Raw genomic sequence first — 20,939 nt, 5'->3', positions numbered from 1 at the left:
CAGTGGTCAAGCTTCCATCATCTCTTGTCTAGATTACTGCAGTACCTTCCTAACCAGTTTCACTGGTATCATGGATTCTACCCTCCATCCCCTGCCCCCCATTCAGTCTGTTATCAACACAGCAGCCAGAGAGGTCCTATTAAAACATAAATTCACCCTCCAGAGACTTCCCAACTCAGAGCGTCAAAGCCAAGGCCTTACAAGGTGTGGCCCCCAGTTATCTTTTGGACTTCATTTAGGATGATCAAATGAGTTATCCTCCAAACCAGGACACTTCTGAGAGGGAAAGAGACTAACTAAATAAGACATTAGGATAATAGGGTAAAACTGGGACTGACAGGGGCAACCTGGGATATATGGTCATGGTCTTCCTCACTTTGGTGCAGCCACACCAACTTCCTTGATGTTCCCTGAAAATGCACACTCACCTTAGGGTCTTTGCACTGGCTATTTCCTCTGCCTGGAATGCTCTTCCCCCAAGAAATCCACAAGACTTGCTCCCTCACTTTCTTCAGGTCCTGACTCAATGACCCTTCTCATTGAAACCTTCCCTGGCCACCCTATTAAAATTGCAAAGAGATTTTTCTCTACTCTGTGTATGTGTGTATTTATTTACACACACACACACGACACACATACAAAAGGATACCTTTGTGTTCTTATCTTCTATGAAACAGGAAAAAATAAGTCCTACAAAGCCTTGATCCATCATCTGGTACATGGCTTGTGTGCGAACATCTGAAAATGAATAAAATAAAATGAATAAAAGTAAAACTCTTCTGTCAATAAACTAGAATAACTTGAATATTTAAAGATAATAATGGCATATAATCCTCCCAGGATTCATATTCTACAGGCAGAACATGGATATACCCTAAGGACAATGTGATTGTCAAAGTATAAACATTTTGCTAGGTTAATACTATAGAAAATCTACAATTAAATAAAAAAACCTTATTAATAACTCTATGCTGCCTAGCCCAGGAATAACCCTGTTATGAAATATAGCATAGAAAAAGAAATTGAAAACTTCAGTTACCTCCCAAAACTTGAAAATTTCTTCCACGGGGACTCAAAGAGAAAGGCTTTGGAAGGAGAAAAAAATATTTCCTAGAAAAATCCTTTTGATAGGTTCTAGGAAAGTGAATATATTAGACTTGCTACTAAAGAATAGACGTATAGAACTATTATGGAAGAAACTCTTAGAGGAAACCACTGTATAGAAATGATTACAATATAATTAAATTCAACATTCCACAGAGTAGACACAAAACACCACCATATGGTTACTCAATTTTTGAAAAGGATATAATAAACAGGTACTAAAAAAAACATTTGAAAGGATTAGTTAAAATATGAAATACCAAAAACTAATCAGAAGCTACATTTGAAAAGCTAAACTCTTCAGACCGTCGTTTGTAAAGGATACAAAAGATCAGGTATTACAACAAAACACTGCAGAGCATAGTTTGGTTTGACGATTTCTGCTTAGTTTGACAATCCGTTCTTAAACATTCTTTGCATCTATAGCTTTTAGATCTGGACTGGGACTTCTCCCCAGTGTCTTCCTAAGTGAAGACTGAGGCCAAACAGCACCCAGCAGTGAGTATGAAGGAAATACTGGCAGAAACTGTTGCTGAAAATATGTAGCATTGTATACATGGTCTCTGTACTGCTACATGACCTTGATAAAATTCTTGATACTCTAAGCCTATTTCCTCATCAGTTAAATGAGGATAAATATCATCCCTTCTCTCACAGGGTTTGTATTTTTTTTAATTGCACAATGCCTAGCATATCAAAGGTACTTCATAAGCATTAGTTCCACTCCATTTCATCCATTTCGTTTCAACCACTGAAAATGATTACTGTCCTACCATGTCACCCAAACTGCTTTTGGCAAAGTCACCAATGATCTATTGATTCTTGGTCTTCCTTTTACCTGACCTCTAAGCTAATCACTCCCTCCTTGAAACATTGTCTTCGCTTGGCCTTCTCACTCTCAAAATATTGGCATGACCAGGGCTCAGTTTTCAGTCCTTTTACCTATCTACCCTCACTTCCTGGGACATTACATTACATCCAGTTCCGTGGCTTTACATCTTGTCTCTACTCTGGCCACTCTAAACCACATATTTGTTAGCTGTTCACAAGGAGCTAAGGAGCTTGAGCTAGAATGCAAATTAAGGCACTACTTCCTTCATTGAGAAGGCCTTCTTAAAGAAAAAAATGCAAACTGAACTAAACAATGTGCTTAGTGACTAGATGACTTAAGTTTGGTGAAAGCTCCTTATCTCACTGGTCACAGTTTGCACACCGGAGCCAGTCTATGTATCACTGGCCTAACGGACATTTCAAACTCAACATGTCCAAAATCAAATACTTAATTTCTCCCCCCAACACACACACACAAAAAACTACCTTGCAAGATTTCCATATTTCAGTCAGCAGCAATTCTATCCTTCTAGATGTTTACTGTTTAAGGTAAAAACCTTAAGGACACTCTTCTTCTTTTTTTCCCCTATGAGATGGGGTCGCACTCTATCGCCCAGGCTTGGGTGCAGTGGCACAATCATAGCTCATGGCAGCCTCGAAGTCAGCGATCCTCCTGCCTCAGCCTCCTGAGTAGCTGGGACTACATGTACACAACACCACGCCTGGCTAATATTTTTCATTTTTATTTTTTTAGAGAATGATGGGGTCTCACTATGTTGCCCAGGCTGGTCTTGAACTCCTGGCCTCAAGCAATCCTCCCACCTCAGCCTCCCAGAGTTGATCCTCTTGACTCTTCTTTCTATCATACCCTATCCCCAATTCATCAGCAAACCCTGTTAGTTCCATCTTAAAAACAAAACCAGGATTTGATCACTTCCTACCACCTCCTCTTCAACTACTACCATGATCCAACAGAGCCGCCATTACTTCTCTTCAGTGCATCAGCCTCCCAACTGGTCTCCAAGGTTTCCACCTTTGCCACCCTGCAAGTCTGTTCCCAACCCAGTATCCAGTGATCCTTTGAAAATGTAAGCCAGATTGTGTCATACCTCTGCTGAAAACTCTCCAATGGCTCCTGATCTCACTCAGAGTAAAAATTAGAATCCACAGTAGCCTACAAGAACCTACATATCTTCCAGTGCCCCTCTACCTCCCTGCCCTCATTTCCTACCACTCTCCCCCTGCTGCATCTTAAAACAGAGAAGGCTGTTAAAGGTTTCAAAACAGAAAATTAAAAAATAAGAGGATTAACTGACTATCTTGCTCTATAAGGCAGCAAATTCAACCTATTCTTTTCTTCTCTAATCCCCAAATACCCAGCCCCTTGTTTCTGAGCCTCCTACTTCACTGAAAAACTTAATGTTCCCTCACCTCTTCTTTCCTTCACCTGAAAGTAACTTCATCGCTTCATCTAACTCTCTGGACTCCCTGCGGTCTGCAAAGAGAAAGGACTACAACCCCTTTTCAGGGCTAACAGTGATGGGCTAGGCTTCCTCCTAGATTTTGTTACATTAATCATCCCCCATCTCTCTTTTGTGTTCAACATCTCTCTTTATGCCTTAGGGTAAGATGGCTTTTTATGCGTCCTCAACCTTGTCCTCACATCAAGCAATTCTCCTGTCCACACAGATCATATTCGCCACCCATGGTTCTCCATCACTCATCCACCTCTCCACTGCCTAGAAGTGGACTTCCTTCCATCTCCAATATTTCATTGAAAACACTTGTTCAAATGTCTCTGATATCGTTCTAAGTGCTAAATCTTCATCTCAGTCTCCTCTGCATATTTGACCCCTCTGCAACATTTAGTGTAGCTATCCTTTCCTTAAGCTATGTTTTTCTTCTGTGCCCTGTCCTCCTACTTTTTTTATTGTTTCTTCTCAGTCTCCATTGCCCATACATCTTTCTCCTCCCTATCTTAAATGTAAAGACTTCTCTTCTATTTTCCATGCACACCTCTCTCTCTGCAATCATGCCCTCCTTGCGTCTAATTATAACACCAATGCCAAAGACTTTTAAACCTACCTCACTAGTGCTGACCTTACTTCTGAATCACTCAGTTCCTTCTGAGATTTCCAACTTCATGCCAGACATGACCCCCAAAATTTCCTATCTCCATTGCCAGCTCATTTATTCTAGAAGCATTTTAGAACAGAATTCATGACCTTCCCCACCAGACCCCAAACAATCTCCTTCACCAGTGTTTCTTCTACCTACCTTCCCTTTAATTATTTTCTGTTCTTACCCAGTGTATACAATTAGGGTCTTCCTTAGTTTACCTTCATGGAGCTCCAGTTCCCCACATGGCTGAACACTATGAAGTCACCATGTCTGTTGATTCTTTTCCATTTCCGTTGGCACCATCTTTATATCACCGACACTTTATTACTGGCAATTTGTCTTAAATCTCTCACCTCTCCAAATGATGTATATTATACAGCAGTAACAGAGTCAAAGCCATAGCCATAAGGAATGAGATCAACCCACTGGAGAAGTATAGTGAGTACAGGGAACCACTGAATGGAGACAAGGCTAGGTTCAGAGAGATGACCCTTGGTTGTCTACTTACAAAGCAAAAAGCAAGCAACAGGGATTGCAAGTCACAAATGCATATACTCTTTAATTATTGGGGCCTGTAAGAATAAAGGTTATACTTTAACAATACTGAATAATGCCTTGTCCAAAATAAGGGCCTTGTGCTTTCTGGTAGAGCCACCAGGAAAGAGGACATCTCTGAAAAGTATTATAAGAGTTCCAATAAATGAGCACAATTGTCTTTTTTAGTTTTCCAGGGCTATGACTGGGAAAATAGATACACTGTGCCAGGGGCTGTTCTCGGTTGAAAACCAGAGCTACCCTCCCTGTTCTCTACCTTGTCAAGAAAGAAAATTCGTATGTTAGTCTTCTCACATTGGGACCACCTTCCCGGGGAACTCTGATGCAGAACAGAGTGCAGTCACTTTCAGCTGATTCAAAGGTTCTTGTGATTTATCAAAACTTCAATCAAGACAGGAACATGGTCCTAAGCTAAGCATGTTTGCACTACTGATAATGAACTTGTGAAGCAGGCAGGAAAGGCCAGAAACCATCCGATGGCCATAAGGCAAGCAAGGCCAGCTTTCCTAACCAAAGGATTCAGACACATGTGTCATTCCCTGCCTTCTGCATGCAGGTGCTGCATCTTCAGAACTCAGGGCTCCTGTTTCAGCAACCATGTGTAGAAATATGCAGGCTATTTCTACTTACCTACATGCAGCACATGTCCCTTTTCTTCCTAGTTTAATAGTGATTTATAGGGATGGCAAGCAGCACGGAGTCAGCAGTGATTAACTGGAGGAGATACCTCCAAGTCATAGATCAATTCGCTTCCTTCTTTAGTAATCTGAAGATGGAATCTCATTTCTTTGTGGTAATTTTAGTATCTTTAAATCTCAATAATAAACAAGACTTCTAGAGCTCAAAATAAATAAATAAATATAGAGAAAAATCTGAATATTAGCACAAAACATCATGTTTAAACAAGGATAATTCCCGTGGAAGCTGCAGCCCCATGATTAAGACAGGGAGCTTTCAGGCCATGCCTGGCATCAGGTATTGTTAAAGCCTAGCCACTGACTTCTGTTTATACCAGTGGCCTCTTTTCTTACAGATTAGGCTGCATCTGTATACTGTATTTTCAAGCAAGGGGTCTTCTGCCTTCATCAATGAAATCTGTACCCCCACCACTTCCCTGAAATTATATTTGCTAAGTAACAGTCACCTCCTAAATCCCAAATCCAAAGGACACAGTTGACTACCACATGAAGTAGTTTGCTTGCATTTAGGGGCCATATTGTATAAAAAATATATATTTGTAAACACTCAAGACACATTCTGAGAGGAGATGTTCACATTTGGGAAAATAGTCTGAAAGGACAACAGAATTACACCTCCTATTCCTAGTGTGAAAGTAGAACACTTTAAGCACAAGATTCTTTAATTTACTCCCAACTAAAAATTTTTCTGAAACTAAAGCCACATCCCCCAATTGTTGATTTAAAAAACTATATATACCAGTGCTTTGAGACTACAAACTTTGAGATAGCCATTACATTTTGTCAGATAGCTGAAAAGAGTAGCACTTACTTATATACCTATTAAAATAAAATTTTGGTTCAACCTTCACTTATTCTATACCTTGTCCTAATAGTTTTCACCTAAATCTGTTTTGTCAAGGGCATATAAATGTATTGAAATATTTATAAGTTTCTTTATAATGGTTCCAAGGAGTATGAACTTGTAACCTCTACAATAGAATGCTTATTTGGGAAAATGTAAGTTGTTAACATGATTGGTTGTAGAAAACTGTTTGCTAAATTAAAGTTGCAACCTATATTTGTCACTGGAGGTTGACTTTCCCTATTGATGCTGGTGATAAATTAAGTTCCTATGATATCACTGATCAGTGCTAATTACCTCACTCTATAAAATTGAGATATTAAAATGAGGAACATAACTATAGGTACATGTCTCCTTGTAAAAAGCATTTACAAGTAAAATGAAGTGAATATAAGAGTAGCTTCTACAAACAGTGCCAAGTCTCATAAGATTTATGAAATAGGCTGCACTATTTAAATCATGTCTCTCTTTCTTTTGCAAGCATGTACTTTATACGTAAAACTTAAGTAGGTTAAGTGTATGTATGATAAAACTCAACTATATCTCTTTTGCCACCACCAAACCTATGCTTCCTCCTCCATTTCTTATTTACATGAATACGATTCCCATTTGTTCAATCGAAGTGAGATGCTGTAGAAATTCCTAGGCTCCTGATTCATATAAACCTGTTCCAATACTGGCTCTGCCACTTACTAGCCATCTGGTTTTGGACCAGGTATTTCACTCCGAGCCTTAGCTTAGTTTCTTCCCTTAAGAGACACACATTCCTCATGATTACTTGGGAGGTATTTCAATAAGTAGAGAGTGCTTGACAGTGTCAATGCTTCGTAAGTTGGGTTTAAAAATGTTCACTAGATTTTTAACATGGATGTCATTGATGTGTCTAGCAAGATCCGCTTCAGTGAAGTGGTGGGCTAGAAACCAGACCAGAGTGGAGTGAGGAATAGGTGAATGGTGAGAAAATGCAAGTTATGTATCTCTTTGATTTTGAACGGGAAATGGAAGACAAGATGGACCTGAAGGAGAAGTGGGATTGAGAAAAGTATTTTTCTTATGTTTTCCTCAATGTGAGATCTGAGCATATTTGAAAGCTCCATGAAGGCAGGGACCTTCTGTCTCTTATTCACTGTTTTATCTTCAGCACCTTGACATGTAGCAGACACTCAAATTTATTTGTTGAAAGAAAGAATAAATGATGGGAAGAATCCAGCACAGCATAAAAGGATGTAGATGTATAGGAAAGAGAAATATAACAAACAGTGTAAGGTTCTTGAGAACATGGGAAGCAAGGATAAAGGAGGAGAGGGAAAAGGAGAAGATGAGCACAGTGACAAGTAAGTGAGTAAAGAGAAATGGATGAAACTCCTTTCTAATGGCTGTTTTTTATATGAGGGTGGGAAGCAGTGTTATCTGCTGAAAGTGAAAGAGGCAGTGGGGAGATCAGAAGTTTGAGAATGAAAAGGTTTGCCCTTGCATACAGTAGGAGCACACTGATCAGAGATATCATGGAATGTGCACAACTTCCCAATTTTGGAATTGGATTCACAGGTATTATTACAAACTGGCATGAGGCAGCTCCTCAGTATCTGTTCAACGAAAGGACATTTAAGAAGAGGCTCCTTATCAGCAATTCCCATTTAACCCACATTTGTTAATTCTACCTTATCAGATGCATGAAAGTTTTAGTGTGCAGCAGAAAGACTTATGACTAAAGTTAACATCATAGTGATGAGACAGTCACCATGTGCCTCCTGATGGGACACACTGAGAAGGGTCCAGAGGTGCTCCTGCCAAAGGTGCAAAACCTGAATCTGGTCATGAACAAACAACAGACAAATCCAAATCTTCCAAAATGTCCCTGTCATGGAAGACAAAAAAGGTCTGAGGAACTACTCCAGAGTAAAGGAGATTAAACCGACAGGAAGACTAAATACCACACATGATATGATACTGGATCCTATATTAGAAAGAAAAAAACTACTCTAAAGAACAGTATTGGGATAATTGGCAAAATTTGAATAAGTTCTATAGTTTACATAATAGTATTGTATCAATATTTAATTTCCTAATTTTGATAATTGCACACTGGTCATGTAAGCGAATATCCTTGATCTTGAAAAATACACAAGGAAGGATTTAATGGTAAAGGAGCATCATGTCTACAACTCACTCTCAAATAGTGTTATGTGCATGCACAGGTATATGCACACGTTTTGTATAGCAAGACTATGATAAGGCAGATGTGGCAAAAGGTTAACAATTGTTAAATCTTGTTCTTTAGACTATTCTTGCAATTTTTCTGTAAGTCAGAAATTCTTTTAAGATAAAATTTTAAAGTCTTAGTCTTGGTCTACCTCACTCTTGCTTTTGTTCACTCCCCTCCCCACCCCACCCCCACTGCAAACCCCAGCCCAAGGCTAACTCTCTTCATGCTCTTTTGAAGGAATGAATAAATTCTGAAAGTGAGTTATCACGCTATTCTATTCCAACTAGCTTCCATTCCATTCCTTACATGTGAAATTTTATCCTTTATATATTTTTTATTGCTATGGTGAGGAATGTAATCTAACCTCATTAGAGTTTCCTTATTTACTGTGCCTTTTACTATAGAATGACCTATCTTCTCTCATTTATCCTTTTGCTGATGATGTAACTGTTACCTTTATTTCCCCCATATAGCTTAACCTCACCTGCTAGTTTTTGTTCAAGTCTTTAGGTTTGTAGCTTGTCTTTAATGACATCTTACTACTGTGTTTTTTCCTAATCCTGAGGCTTTTATTTTTATAGGTATCTACCGTGTTTATATTTGGTAGTACAAATGTTCTATGTGGACTACATCCTATTTCTTCTTTATCATTGTTATTCTTTGTTTTTCCTTCAGTATTTTTAACTGTTTTTTCCCCTCACAAAATTGTTATGGTCCAGGACAACAGGAGCCAGGACTGTATCATTCCATACAGATATCCAATAAATTTCCTGAAGGATCATTTTACATAATGATCCTTTAAAAATATATTTAAGACATGGTCTTAGATATTTAATATACTCTCTCTGTGTCCTTGGGAGTTTTATAAGTAAATGTTTTGGTTCTTTCCTTTGTTGGTTGTTTTATAGGTGAACAACAGCCACTGTGGTCAGCACAGGACAAGGTGCCACATGTCATGATTTCATATGCTGCTCCTAACAACTCTGAGACAGATAATATGGTCTCATTTTCTGACAAAGAGGGAACTAGAGAGGCAGGTTAAAAGATGTTCTCAACTAGTAAGTGACTGAAACAAGATTTTAACACAGACCTGGTCTCTAACGGAATCCAAAGCTAGTGTTCCCAACCTTCATGCTATGATGATCTCTCTCTAAACTTTCTTTGAGCGTAGCCTTTATTGCATATTCTGATATTTGTTCCAGGTAGGATCTCCATGCTCTAGACTCCAAATCTATTTTGTGTTGCATTGTTTATATTTGGCTCCTTAATCATTTCACAATTTAAAGTTAATTTTGTTCTGTTATACTCTGCAATCTCCTTCGTTCCTGTCTTATATAAAGCTTTAAATTGCCTCACTGCTATTACCACTGCATTACAAATTCCTACCCAGGTTCTTGTTTAATGGCTCAGGCCTTCTTCCCTGAGAGAATTCAATTATTTTCTGAATTCTGAAACTTTTTGGGTGCTGTACTTCAAAGGCTGATACAGTTTTTTCCTAAGTTCTTAGGGAGTTTCTTTTTACTATAAAATTTTATCTTTCCTATTCTAATGTATTACCAACACACTGACTGCCACACTAGAAAAAAAATATTATTCCCTTGGGCCACAGTGTTTTATTACAAAAATAGAATAAAAACTTCAAAAACAAAATGATCCTTTTTAATTTAATGAAAAATGAAATTTATTGACTTCTCTTCACTTAATCCATGATTTTAGAATTAATCTGTCAATATTTTTAATTGTAACAATAAGAACATCAACAAATAAGACTTTCACAAACCACCTGCAGGGTTTTGCCCAGGTTTTGCTTCACGAGGCCCCAGGGTCAAAACTAGCATGAGTTAAATACAATTCACATGGCAGTTAATGTGTTAATGACAACTGTTCAGGAATGTGTAGCTCAAACTTTCCTTCATTCGTGGTTAGTACTTAGTTCTTTCTGGCTGATGGTACTGCCATAGGAGAAATTTGAAGCCAGTCCGATTTTAGTGTTGATGATGACAGGAAAACAAATCAAACGCTGACTTTATTCAGTGATATTAAGACTTTACAGGAATACACTTATAGCTATTAAAACAACCTTTACTGGGACATTAGTGAGCCAAATAAAGAACTTGAATAAAGTCTATAATTTAAATAATATTATTATATTAATGTTAATTTCCCAGTTTTGATAAATGTACTGTGGTTATATAAGAGAATTACTTTGTGTTTAGGAAATTCATGCTTTACCCCTTTGTGTTTAGGGGTAAAGTATACCATGTCTGCAACTTATTCTCTAATACTTCAGAAAAAAATTATGATCAGACACATACATATACGCACATATATGTAGAAAGAGAATGATATAGGAAATGTTGCAAAATGTTAACATTTGATGAATCTGGGAGAAAGTAAGTCTATCACCTCCCTTATTCTAAATCAGTATTTAACTGGGGCTGTTCAACAATATCCTGCCTAGGACCCAGTCTCAGAGGTTGTTCGAGTAGGTCTGAGTTGGGATCTGGGAAAGATTAATTTGGGGCAGGTACATTTCATAAAAGACTTCCCAGGTGATTCTGAGAGACACCCCAACCCCCACGACTGAGAACTACTACTCTACCACTCGTCTTTGATTAAAGTCTGAGACTGCCGATGACTTTTTGTCATTCATATCAGTGTAGATGAATAGAGAATTTGTTATCAACTCAAGCCCATATGACTAGAAATAGCACATCACAGTGGAAAGAGCACAAACTTGGGAGTCATACCTGGGTTCTGACCTCAGCTCTGCCACTTACTTAACCCACCACCTGAGCCTGTTTACTCCTCTGTATGGTGGGGCAGGAAATCTCTAATTCACAGGTTACCATGAGGATTAGATGAGAAAACATTCATAAATCATTAGCACGTAGTTAATTGCTCATCAATATTAATTCACTCTCCCCAAATAAAGATATTCTACTTCTTTCTAGAGAGGCACGTAGAGACCAAAAATGATGATTCTCAAAATGGGTAATGACAGAAAGAAAACAATTTAGTTACATTATACTGATTAGTGAGGTGAGGAGGTAGAGTCCCAATGGCTAAGATGGATTATGTGTAAACAGAGATTGTAAAAACCAATTTTGTAAATTTCACCCTTAACAACTTTCAGTCTTCAGAATGGAGTATACTGGACAGTAGTGGTATTCAGTAATCAGCAATTTTCAGTTAGTTAGTTGTTTTTTTTTTTTTTTTGATGTCAGCTGATTCTCAGGCTTTAGTCAATCCTGATTTCCTCAGTACAGATCAAAATGGGGTGCTGAAATTTTATCTCATTATTAAAAATAATCACTATGACATAAATCATTACTTTTAAAACATGGCAAAATAAATCAAAATAATGACATTTGTTTAAGGGTACTCAAATTTTTGTTTCAAATAACCATGGTCTATGTAATGGAGATGGTAAAATGATATTCATTTCTGAGAACAATAAACACTTAACCCCATAATACTTACCAACATGCGAAGGCCAAACAGTTATATGAGGATGCGAATGATACCAGCCCACAACTCTCATGGGGCGACCTGTTAGTTCAGCCAACCTGTGTGCCTGTCAAGGTATTTTTAACACAAAATTTCTGGTGCTAATAAGGGGTCATAAAGCATCCTGAAGTTTAAAATCAACTTATTACAATTTAATGACAATGAAATAAGGTGGATGCTCAGAATTTCCCATACTCCCCATTTAAAGCCAAGGGTTTTTTTTAAATAGAATCCATATGGTTTCCATTAATGTATAGTTACACTCTCTTAATAGAATTTAGCTAATGCTTATCACTCAAATCCTCACCAATGTGCTATCTGAAAAGAAGTTTATCTAAATCTTCAGAAGCTGTCACTTCTGAGACTGCTGCTATCCTGTAAAATGCTAATTAGTTTTCCTGCAAATTATTTACATTAAATCATAATAATCCCTTTTATATAATTAAGTCTGAAAAACAATACTTTTAAAATATACTTTTAAATTTTCAAATGCTAAGAGAAGTTACTTAACTTCTCTTAGCCCATTTCTTCAGCTTCAGACTGGGGAATAATGCTTTGCAGAGCAGTGGAGAGTAAGTGAGTAATCCATGCAAGCTGTTTCGCAGACCACTGATGAGTACAACCTGTGAGGGAACTACCCGAGGCCAGGGAAAGACCCCTCAACCCCCTGAGAAAATGAAAGGTAACTCTGCCCAGCACTCAAGCATAATAGGGACTAGGCGGCTGTCCCCACCTGCCAGGACAGAGAACCTCATCATTCTTTCGGGAGGCCTCAGCCAGGGTGCTCAGAAGGGTCCTGCCTCAGCAGCGTGGGAAAATCAATCCTACACTAAGAGCTGCCTTGGTCTCACACAGCACATCTTCAAAGCAAGACTCGGAAGGATCAAACTGTTTCCAAGTAACTTCACAGCATCCCAGAACACAGCTCATGGACATGTCTAGGAAAACAGAAATACCCAGCAGTCAAGGGAAAAGGTGCAAAATCTGACATCCAATCAAAGACTACCTACCAGAGCAAAGAAGGACAACACAACCCTTAATGAGAAGATGGAGAAAAGATTAGTGGTTGCAAGGGATTTGGGTTGGGGAGAAAGACAGTCTCAAAAGGTCACATACTGTATGATTCCACTTGTATTAATATAGCATTCTTGAAATGGCAAAATTATAGAGATGGAGAACAGATTAGTGGTTGCCTGCGTTTAGGGGAGGTGTGACTATAAAAAGGTAGCAAAACACAGATCTTTATAATGACGGAACAGTTCTGTGTCTTAACTGCTGCAGTGTTACATGTATCTACCTATGTGACAAAATAGCATAGAACTACACATATTGCATCAGTGTCAATTTCCTGGTTTTCATATTATACTCTAATTATGTAAGATGTAACCTTTAAGGGAAATTGGGTGAAAGGTACAGAGACCTTTCTGTACTATTTTTGTAGCTTCCCATGAATCTATAATTATTTCAAAATGAAGAGTTAAAAAACAAGATGGAAAAGGTATACACTGTAAGAGACTCATAAAAATGTAAAAGCAACAACTCGATTGGGAAACACACACACACACATGAATAAACTGGGAAAACTCACTATCCTTACCACTAAAGGCTAATTTTCTTAATATATAGAATGCCTATAAGTTATTAAGGAAAAGATTATCAAATCAATAGAAAAAGGAACAAAGGAAGTAACGACATAATTCAGAGGAAAACACAAATGACTCATAAAAATGAAAAGCTGATCAAGTTAACTCATAATAAGAAAAATGAAAATTAAAATTGCAAGAAATAAGATATAATTTTTAGCTGACCAGATTGGAAACAATCAAAAACTGTGATAGCACATGTTTTTGAGGGTGTCGGGAAATAGGAACTTCTGTACATTGCTAGAGGGTGAACTGGTAAAACATCTATAACCACAAGTACATACAACTTTTGCCCCAGCAATTTCACCTCTAGGAATTGATCCTACAGATATATACACACAGTATGAGATGCAGTATGTACAGGGTTATTCACTGCAGCACTAAGACTAAAAGATTACAAACAACTTTAACATCTGCAGGAGGACAGGTGAAATTTTCAAGACACACTGTTAGATGAAAAAAAAAATACTGTATGTCATAAGCTATCATATGTACTAAATAATTTTGGAAAAGAAAATATTCATATGTATTTCTGTATGCACAGAATTCATCTGTAAGGATACATGGAAAACTGATATCCCTGGTTTTATCTGGAAAGGACCCTGGAGGCACAGGGTTGAAGAGAAATACTCATTTTATATATCTTTTTATACTCTTTAAAGCTTATACTATGCATGCATAGTATAGCAAATTACTTTTTAGTTGACTAAAAGATTAATCCAAAAGAATGACAAATTACTAAAACCAGTGATGCAAATTTAACTTGCACAGCTGAGGTATGGAGTCCAGATCATAGGGAGCAAATGCTCCGTTTGAACATTCTTTGGTTGTATTTAAATATGGAATATTGCATTTAGTTCTCAACACTGCATTTTTTGAGAGTAAGTCTCAAAAGAGAATCTCTCCAAAGGATAAAGACCAGGATAGTAAAAGTCCTAGAAATTAAATGATACAAGGCAAACTGGAAGGAGGGGCAAAGAGGAAGAAGAGAAGAGTGAGGAATAGGTAGGGCTTTTATTGGAAGAATTGGGTATTTGACCCTGGGATCTTTTGGCATTTAGGAACAGGAATGTCTGAAATTTCTAATTCTTCCAATAAAAGCCACTTAAAAGAAAAAATAAAGAGAAATTCTGATTAACCAAACAATTGGATCTAAGGGGTAAATATGAAAACTGGGAACAGTCACCAGGAAGAAAGTTTGTGAAACCATCTAAAGCAAGATGACTGCAGCAAACAGACCAGTGTGGCCCAGGGGCCCCAGAGCACTAAAAGCTTCTTATTGACTGATAAGGATATTTCTGCCTCTGTTGAGGCTGCAGACAGCTGCTCTGGAGAAATTTCAACTCGGTCCTTCCTCTTATCAGAACGTCGCAAAATGATGACAGAATGAATATGAACAATTCTGACGGTGTCAACCTAAAGGAAAATCCACAGAAATGGTTACTTATGTCTCTTTCCAAAAACACATCTCCCTTCAATTATAGAATTGCATTTTATTATAATATCAAAGATTCAATTTTAGAAAAATGACTCTTTTCTCATAAACAATGAAATGTTTCAAATAAAAAATATCCAACCTCAATATATACATTTCAGAAACAAAAATATAAAAGCTAATATTTAGATCAAGGAAAGACTTTTTGAATGATCAACTAATTATTTGATTTACAACTATGTGCAAGACACCGTGTCACACAAAGGAATATAAACCAAAGTGTTCAAAGTGCTAACGATATGGTTGGGCAGCAAGTACTATACATGAGTAAACTACACTAAAATAATGTAGTAAATCAATGCTGTAGGAGCTCAGAGGAAAGGATTCACTTAGATTTTAAAAAATCTTCATAGAAAAGGCATACAAGTGCCTTTTCTTTGGTTACTGTCTGTGCGTGGGGGCAAAGAGGAACAGACTTTCTACAGGTGCCAAATGGATGTACAAGCTATAGAAGCAGTAAAGTGTGAGTGAAATGTTTGGGAGATAAGCTGGGCAACTGATTTAGACACAGAGCTTAAGGTGAAATGGCAGATGATAAGGCTAAGAAAGTTGGGGTGGGAATGTACAAGGCTTCGAATGCCAAGCCATGATTTGCAGGATGAACTGGAAAGAAATTATTTCAGATAAACTGTACATGAAGTGGTGATGAAGTACTATTAATAGACTAAGTAGATGGCACAGATGGAAGAAATAGATTTGAGATCCACTAAGAAGGAAGAATCTACATGATTTGGTAGCTTATGGACCATGGGTGATAGAGGACAGGAAGTTGGCAAAGATGACTCTGAAGTTTCGAGGTTGAAAGTAGGTGGAATATGGGAGGCAGATCTAAGTTTAGAAAGGGCCAGGAAGAAATGAAGATGAGCTCATTTTCAGATGAGCTGATCTGGGATGAGAGGATGTACAATATGGCAATTTCTAGCAGGTAGGTGGGATTACACCTTATGCTCAAATAGAATCAATGGAGGAAGCAATAAAGGTTTATGAGTAGACAAAAAAGGTGTGGACAGAGGGAGCAGATGTCTGAGCCTGAATCAAGGGGGGTGCCCACATTAGGATGAGGTAGAACAAGAGTAGCCAGGGAGGAAGATAGAGGAGGCAAAACTAGAACAATGAAATGGTACGAGACTTTCAGGTGAAAGGATGGGCTTAGCATTGTCAGAAGTTGAAGGGACATGGGTGAAATCTGAGAGGAGGCTTTTGAAATAAGCTATAAACCTACACTGTGCAACACAGGAACCATTAGGCACATGTGGCTACTGAGCCCTGGAAATGTGGTAAGTCTGACTTCAGATGTACAGAAAGTATGAAATACACATTGGAATTGAAAGACTTAATAAAAAAAGAAAAGAATGTAAAATATCTCAAAATGTCTTAATATTGACTATATCTTGAAATAAAAATCCTTCAGATGTTTGGGTTAAATAAAATATACCCTTAAAATTAATTTCACCTATTTCTTTTTACCTTTTTCCTTAGGTTACTAGAAAAGGTAAAATTATGTATGTGGCTGACATTTGTGGCTCATACTATATTTCTAATGGATAGACAAGCAAAGATTTTATTTATTCTTTATATTCTGCTTGTAATTTTAATTTTTTGACACAAGAAAGCTAACCAATTTAGCTCTTCAGTTTCTCTTGTGGAGAATTAAACCAAATGGTAGAACTGGTTTTCAAAAAAAGGCAGACTTTGCACACCAAATGCTGATTATTCTTATATTTGCATTTACTTTCATAAATACAAGCTGCCCAAATGATAAACTGCTGAAAAGCAAGTATGATGAGCTCTGCATAACATCTCAAAAGATTTTATGCTCTGGCATTATTCAACTACTTGTAGTTCCCTATACACCATGTGGTCTTTTTTCATGCCTCTGTGCCTTGCTTCCCAGCCTTTTTTTTTTTTTTTACCTAGTGAACTTTCATATTCTTTAAATTCTCTGATCATACTATAAAGAATTAACCATTCTTCCCCCCATACAACTTATTTTATAATGCACACATACTTATTTCTGCTAGGACGTATATCATCTTGTGTTCTATTGATTTATATAATTTTCTCCCCAACTACAATGTAAGCTCCTTAAGTGCAGGGACCATGTTTTTTGTGTTTTTATCCCTAGCAAACAGTAGAGTATCTGACAGGGACAGAGTATGAAATAAATAGAATTAAAAGCATAGATAGAAAGATGCATGGTTTTCCAAGGAGCAACAAGACAAATAGCTGACTTTTCAATAGAAACAATGAAAGCCCAAAGAAAACAGGACAACATCTTAGAGTGCTAAAAGAAGATATCTGCCAACTGAGAATCCTATATTCAAAGAATATATCCTTCAAAAATAAAGGCAAAATAAAGACATTTTCTGATGTACAGAAATGGAGAGAATTCATTACCAGCACAAAAATACTGGAACTAGTTCTTTAGGAAGAAGGAAAATCCCAGAAATGAGGGAAGGAATGACAAACACCATAAAGGGTAAATATGTGGGTAAATACAAATGAATATTAACTGTACAAGACAGTAATAACAATGTCATGTGGGGCTTAAAATATCCATAGATTTAAAATGCATGACAACAATAATCCAAAAGGTTGGAAGGTGTAAATGAGTGTTCTAAAGTTCTAGTATTATTGGAAAAATGGTAAAAAAAAAATGTATTAGACTGTAACAAATCAAGAATGCATATTATAACATGTAGGATAACCACTAAAAGGAAAGTAAAATAATGTTATAACTAATTAGTGGAGGGTCAAAGTGGAATAATAAAACATATTTGATTAACCTTAAAAAAGGTAATAAGGGAGAGAAAAAGTGACATAAAATAAATAAGTGGGTCAAATAGAAAGCAAAAAGATGGCAGCTATAACCCATAAATATCAATCATTACATTAAATGGTATTGGACTAAATACTACAATTAAGAAGATTATCAGACTGTATTTTTAAAAAACTATATGCTAATAAGAGACATATTTTAAATAGTACACAGTAAGTCTAAAAAATAAAAGAATAAAAAAAGATATACAATGGCAACACTAAAAAGATAAGATCACTAAACTCACAAAGTTAATATCAATTTTGACAATACAAATTGACATAAAATTCAAGATGAGAGCATGAATCCTTGAAAAATAAAATTATATCATTAAGATTTGGAATGTATTTTAGTAGTTGATGCCCAGGGTAAATGAAGAATGAGCAACATTTAATGCATAGACAGACGGGAAATGCCCATAAAGCGGGGCAAGGGGGAAGGAAGAAAGGAAATACAGCAAAGCAAACAAAACCCATAAGAGTCCAGAGATTCAAGGAGAAAGTTTAAGATAAACACCAAGAAATTACCCACTGGATGTAGCAATGAGATGGCTGGAGAGGTAGAATTGAAAACCGGACCTTAGTGGATTTGACTGGGGAAGGTGAAGAAGTAACAATTGTAGCCCATTCTTTTAAGAAGTCTGGCTATTCAAGGAAGAATGTAAGACTAGTGACTGCAGGAAGATACAGGTTTGAGAACTTGTTTTTCTTTCCTTTCTGAAAATGAAAGTAATTTAAGCATATTTGTATCCTAAAATAAAAGAACAAGGTGACAGGAAAAAGACCCAGAAGAGACAGTAGAATAGGAAGAGGACTTCTTTCCTTGATATGGAAAGAAAGGAGGCAAAGTGGTTACAGTGAAGAAGTTTGCATATAGCAGTTGTATATGAAGTTGTTGCCTGATAGCTTGGTGGGAGGGGAGGAAGTCATTCATTTTTATTGTATTTTACACAAACTGAAATAATACTCCAGCTGAGATCATCAGAGTACAGAAATCTTTCCCCAATGGCAAGTTTCCATCATGCAAAATTCTAGCATACATACCTTTTCAGCAACTGTGCGCATTTCAGTTCCAGCATATGCAAATTTGGAGTCACTCCTATTAGGTATAAATTAGAAAAAAAAAAGGGAACTGGGGTTTGGAATATAAAAAGGAATTAAAGCAAAATAAGAGGATTAACAGTTTTTGCAATGAAACCACAGCAGAGACAAAAGAGGAGGAAAAGTGAACCGAGGATAGAGCTACACTCATAGATCTGTTGGAAGCAAGCTGGGACATGTGCACAAATGGCTGAGTGTATAAAGTTATCACGAGCAAAAAGTTAAATTCCTGGAATACTGGGTATTAAGAAGGTGGGTTTGAGAAGCAAACTATGGTATGCTTTGAAGTTTAAATTACCCAAAAGTTTCAGCACTTCAAGCATTCAAGCTACTGGGGAACTCTGAGATAGGGCCCATGGTGGGAGTAGAGGGTGGTGGCAGAAAGTCACTAACAATTCAGATGGAAGCATGGATCAACAGGGGGAAATGGCTCTGAATGTGTACTTTCTCCGTCACAGAGAAAATTGCCAGTATCCCACTGACATTTCAGGGCAGAGAGAATATAAAATATATCAAGCAAGGAAATGGAAAATAAAAATTGATAGTTTTTTTAATGCGCTGCCTTTATTTTAGTCGACAGAAATCTACTTATAACAGCTTTCACAGGTTCATGCATGATCTTGGTTCCCCCAACTATATTTTGCGCATACATAATTCTAAGTTAACAATGATCATTAGATATGAGTAAACGAATATAGTCTTACCTTGTGTCATCATTCAACTAGAGTGGGAAAGAGCAGAAAACATTATTGATCACATTATATTTGTTTGATGTACATGGATGCAGACTATATTAAAATTAGCTCATGTGTTCGTGCATACCGACATGAAAGAATGGAGAATTACTTTAGATTGTAAACAAGTAAACTCTTATTTCCTCATCCTCATTTGCCCCTCTGCAACACTTAACGCAGCAGAAACTTTTGCGTCCTTGAAACACGTCTCCTTTCTTTGGTTTTTTGATATGCTGCAAATGCTTTGTTGATACCTCTGCTCTCCTAGAGGGAGGCGACGCAAGGGGCTCTAACCGTAGTCTGCTGCTTCCTAATACGCCGATGTCCTCATTATACTCCAATGTCTTTCTGGCCTGGCTTGCAGTTTCGGTCAACGGGGTGATAACCCCAGATCTAAAGAAAAGCCGCAGGCTACAGGAGAAAAATGCACGGCTCCCTGGGGCATCTGCCGATCACTGGCAGCTTGCGAGAGACTAAACAAGTGTTCAGCTGCCGGAAGAAATGGGAGTCCCCGCAACAGAGCCACCTAAGGATGTCCAAGGATCTAAGTCAGGGATGCCCGTGGCCTCCACTGCCCAGGGCGCTGCTGGCACTCATCCCGGGGACACGCTGTGACTGCTCAGCAAGGTTCCAGACAGGCTGACTGACCTACTCACCTCCCCTATACACAGCCCCATCACCTCCTCCTTCTCTGTGCTCAGAGCGTGGTTGAGACAAACTAGGAAAGCGTCGGACTCGAGATGAACCGCCTGCACCGCCTGCACCACCTGCACCGCCATCTTGGTCCGACCCTGCTCCCGTCCGCCTCGGGCCCACTCTAGCCCGACCAACCGGGTGCTCCGGCGCAGCCTCCCGGGCTCCCCGCGCTCTGTGCCCCGCCCAGGCCTGGCCTTCCGCGCCCGGGTTCCGCGGGGGCGGGGCTTTGGGAGCGGGCGGGGCCGTGGGGGCGGGGCTGTGGGGGCGGGGTGGGGGCAGCCGGCGCGAGGCAGGCGCGCGGGGGCGGGGCCCGCCCAGCTGCACCTGGGAAACGCCCGCGCCGCTTGGGGCGGGCGTGGCCGTCGGGGCGAAGGGCCGTGGTCGTCCGCTGTGGGGGTGTCTGGCCGGGCCGCGGGGGCTGCAGGGAGGCGGCGCTCTCGGGCTGCAGGCGGACGTGGTCTGTGAGCCGCGCCCGGGCGCTTGGGTAGGCACCTCCCAAGCTCCGGCGCCCATTTTGCCCGCCCGCTGAGGAGAGCCGTGCGCGGCCTACACGCTTAGGGGACAGCCCTTTGAGGCGACATCAC

The 20,939-nt window shown here is 38.6% G+C and overlaps 1 protein-coding gene across 3 annotated transcripts in view; it reads right to left on the bottom strand.

The window, feature by feature from the left end:
- BRCC3 (BRCA1/BRCA2-containing complex subunit 3) overlaps positions 1 to 20,540 on the bottom strand; it is a 74,805-nt gene extending 54,265 nt beyond the window's left edge. For all 3 annotated transcript variants that reach the window (XM_045538941.1, XM_045538943.1, XM_045538942.1), the window contains exons 1-6: positions 20,316 to 20,540; positions 19,630 to 19,646; positions 18,869 to 18,923; positions 14,809 to 14,928; positions 11,843 to 11,930; positions 650 to 738 (exon numbers count right to left, since the gene is read on the bottom strand). In XM_045538941.1, coding sequence (XP_045394897.1) covers positions 650 to 738; positions 11,843 to 11,930; positions 14,809 to 14,928; positions 18,869 to 18,923; positions 19,630 to 19,646; positions 20,316 to 20,438 — 492 coding nt within the window. In that variant the 5' untranslated portion in view covers positions 20,439 to 20,540. The remainder of the gene's footprint in view (positions 1 to 649; positions 739 to 11,842; positions 11,931 to 14,808; positions 14,929 to 18,868; positions 18,924 to 19,629; positions 19,647 to 20,315) is intronic.
- Positions 20,541 to 20,939: the final 399 nt, after the last annotated feature.

This window comes from Lemur catta, chromosome X (genome assembly GCF_020740605.2).
Source record: "Lemur catta isolate mLemCat1 chromosome X, mLemCat1.pri, whole genome shotgun sequence".
NCBI classification, from domain to species: domain Eukaryota; kingdom Metazoa; phylum Chordata; class Mammalia; order Primates; family Lemuridae; genus Lemur; species Lemur catta.
This window is presented reverse-complemented; position numbering and strand designations above follow the sequence as displayed.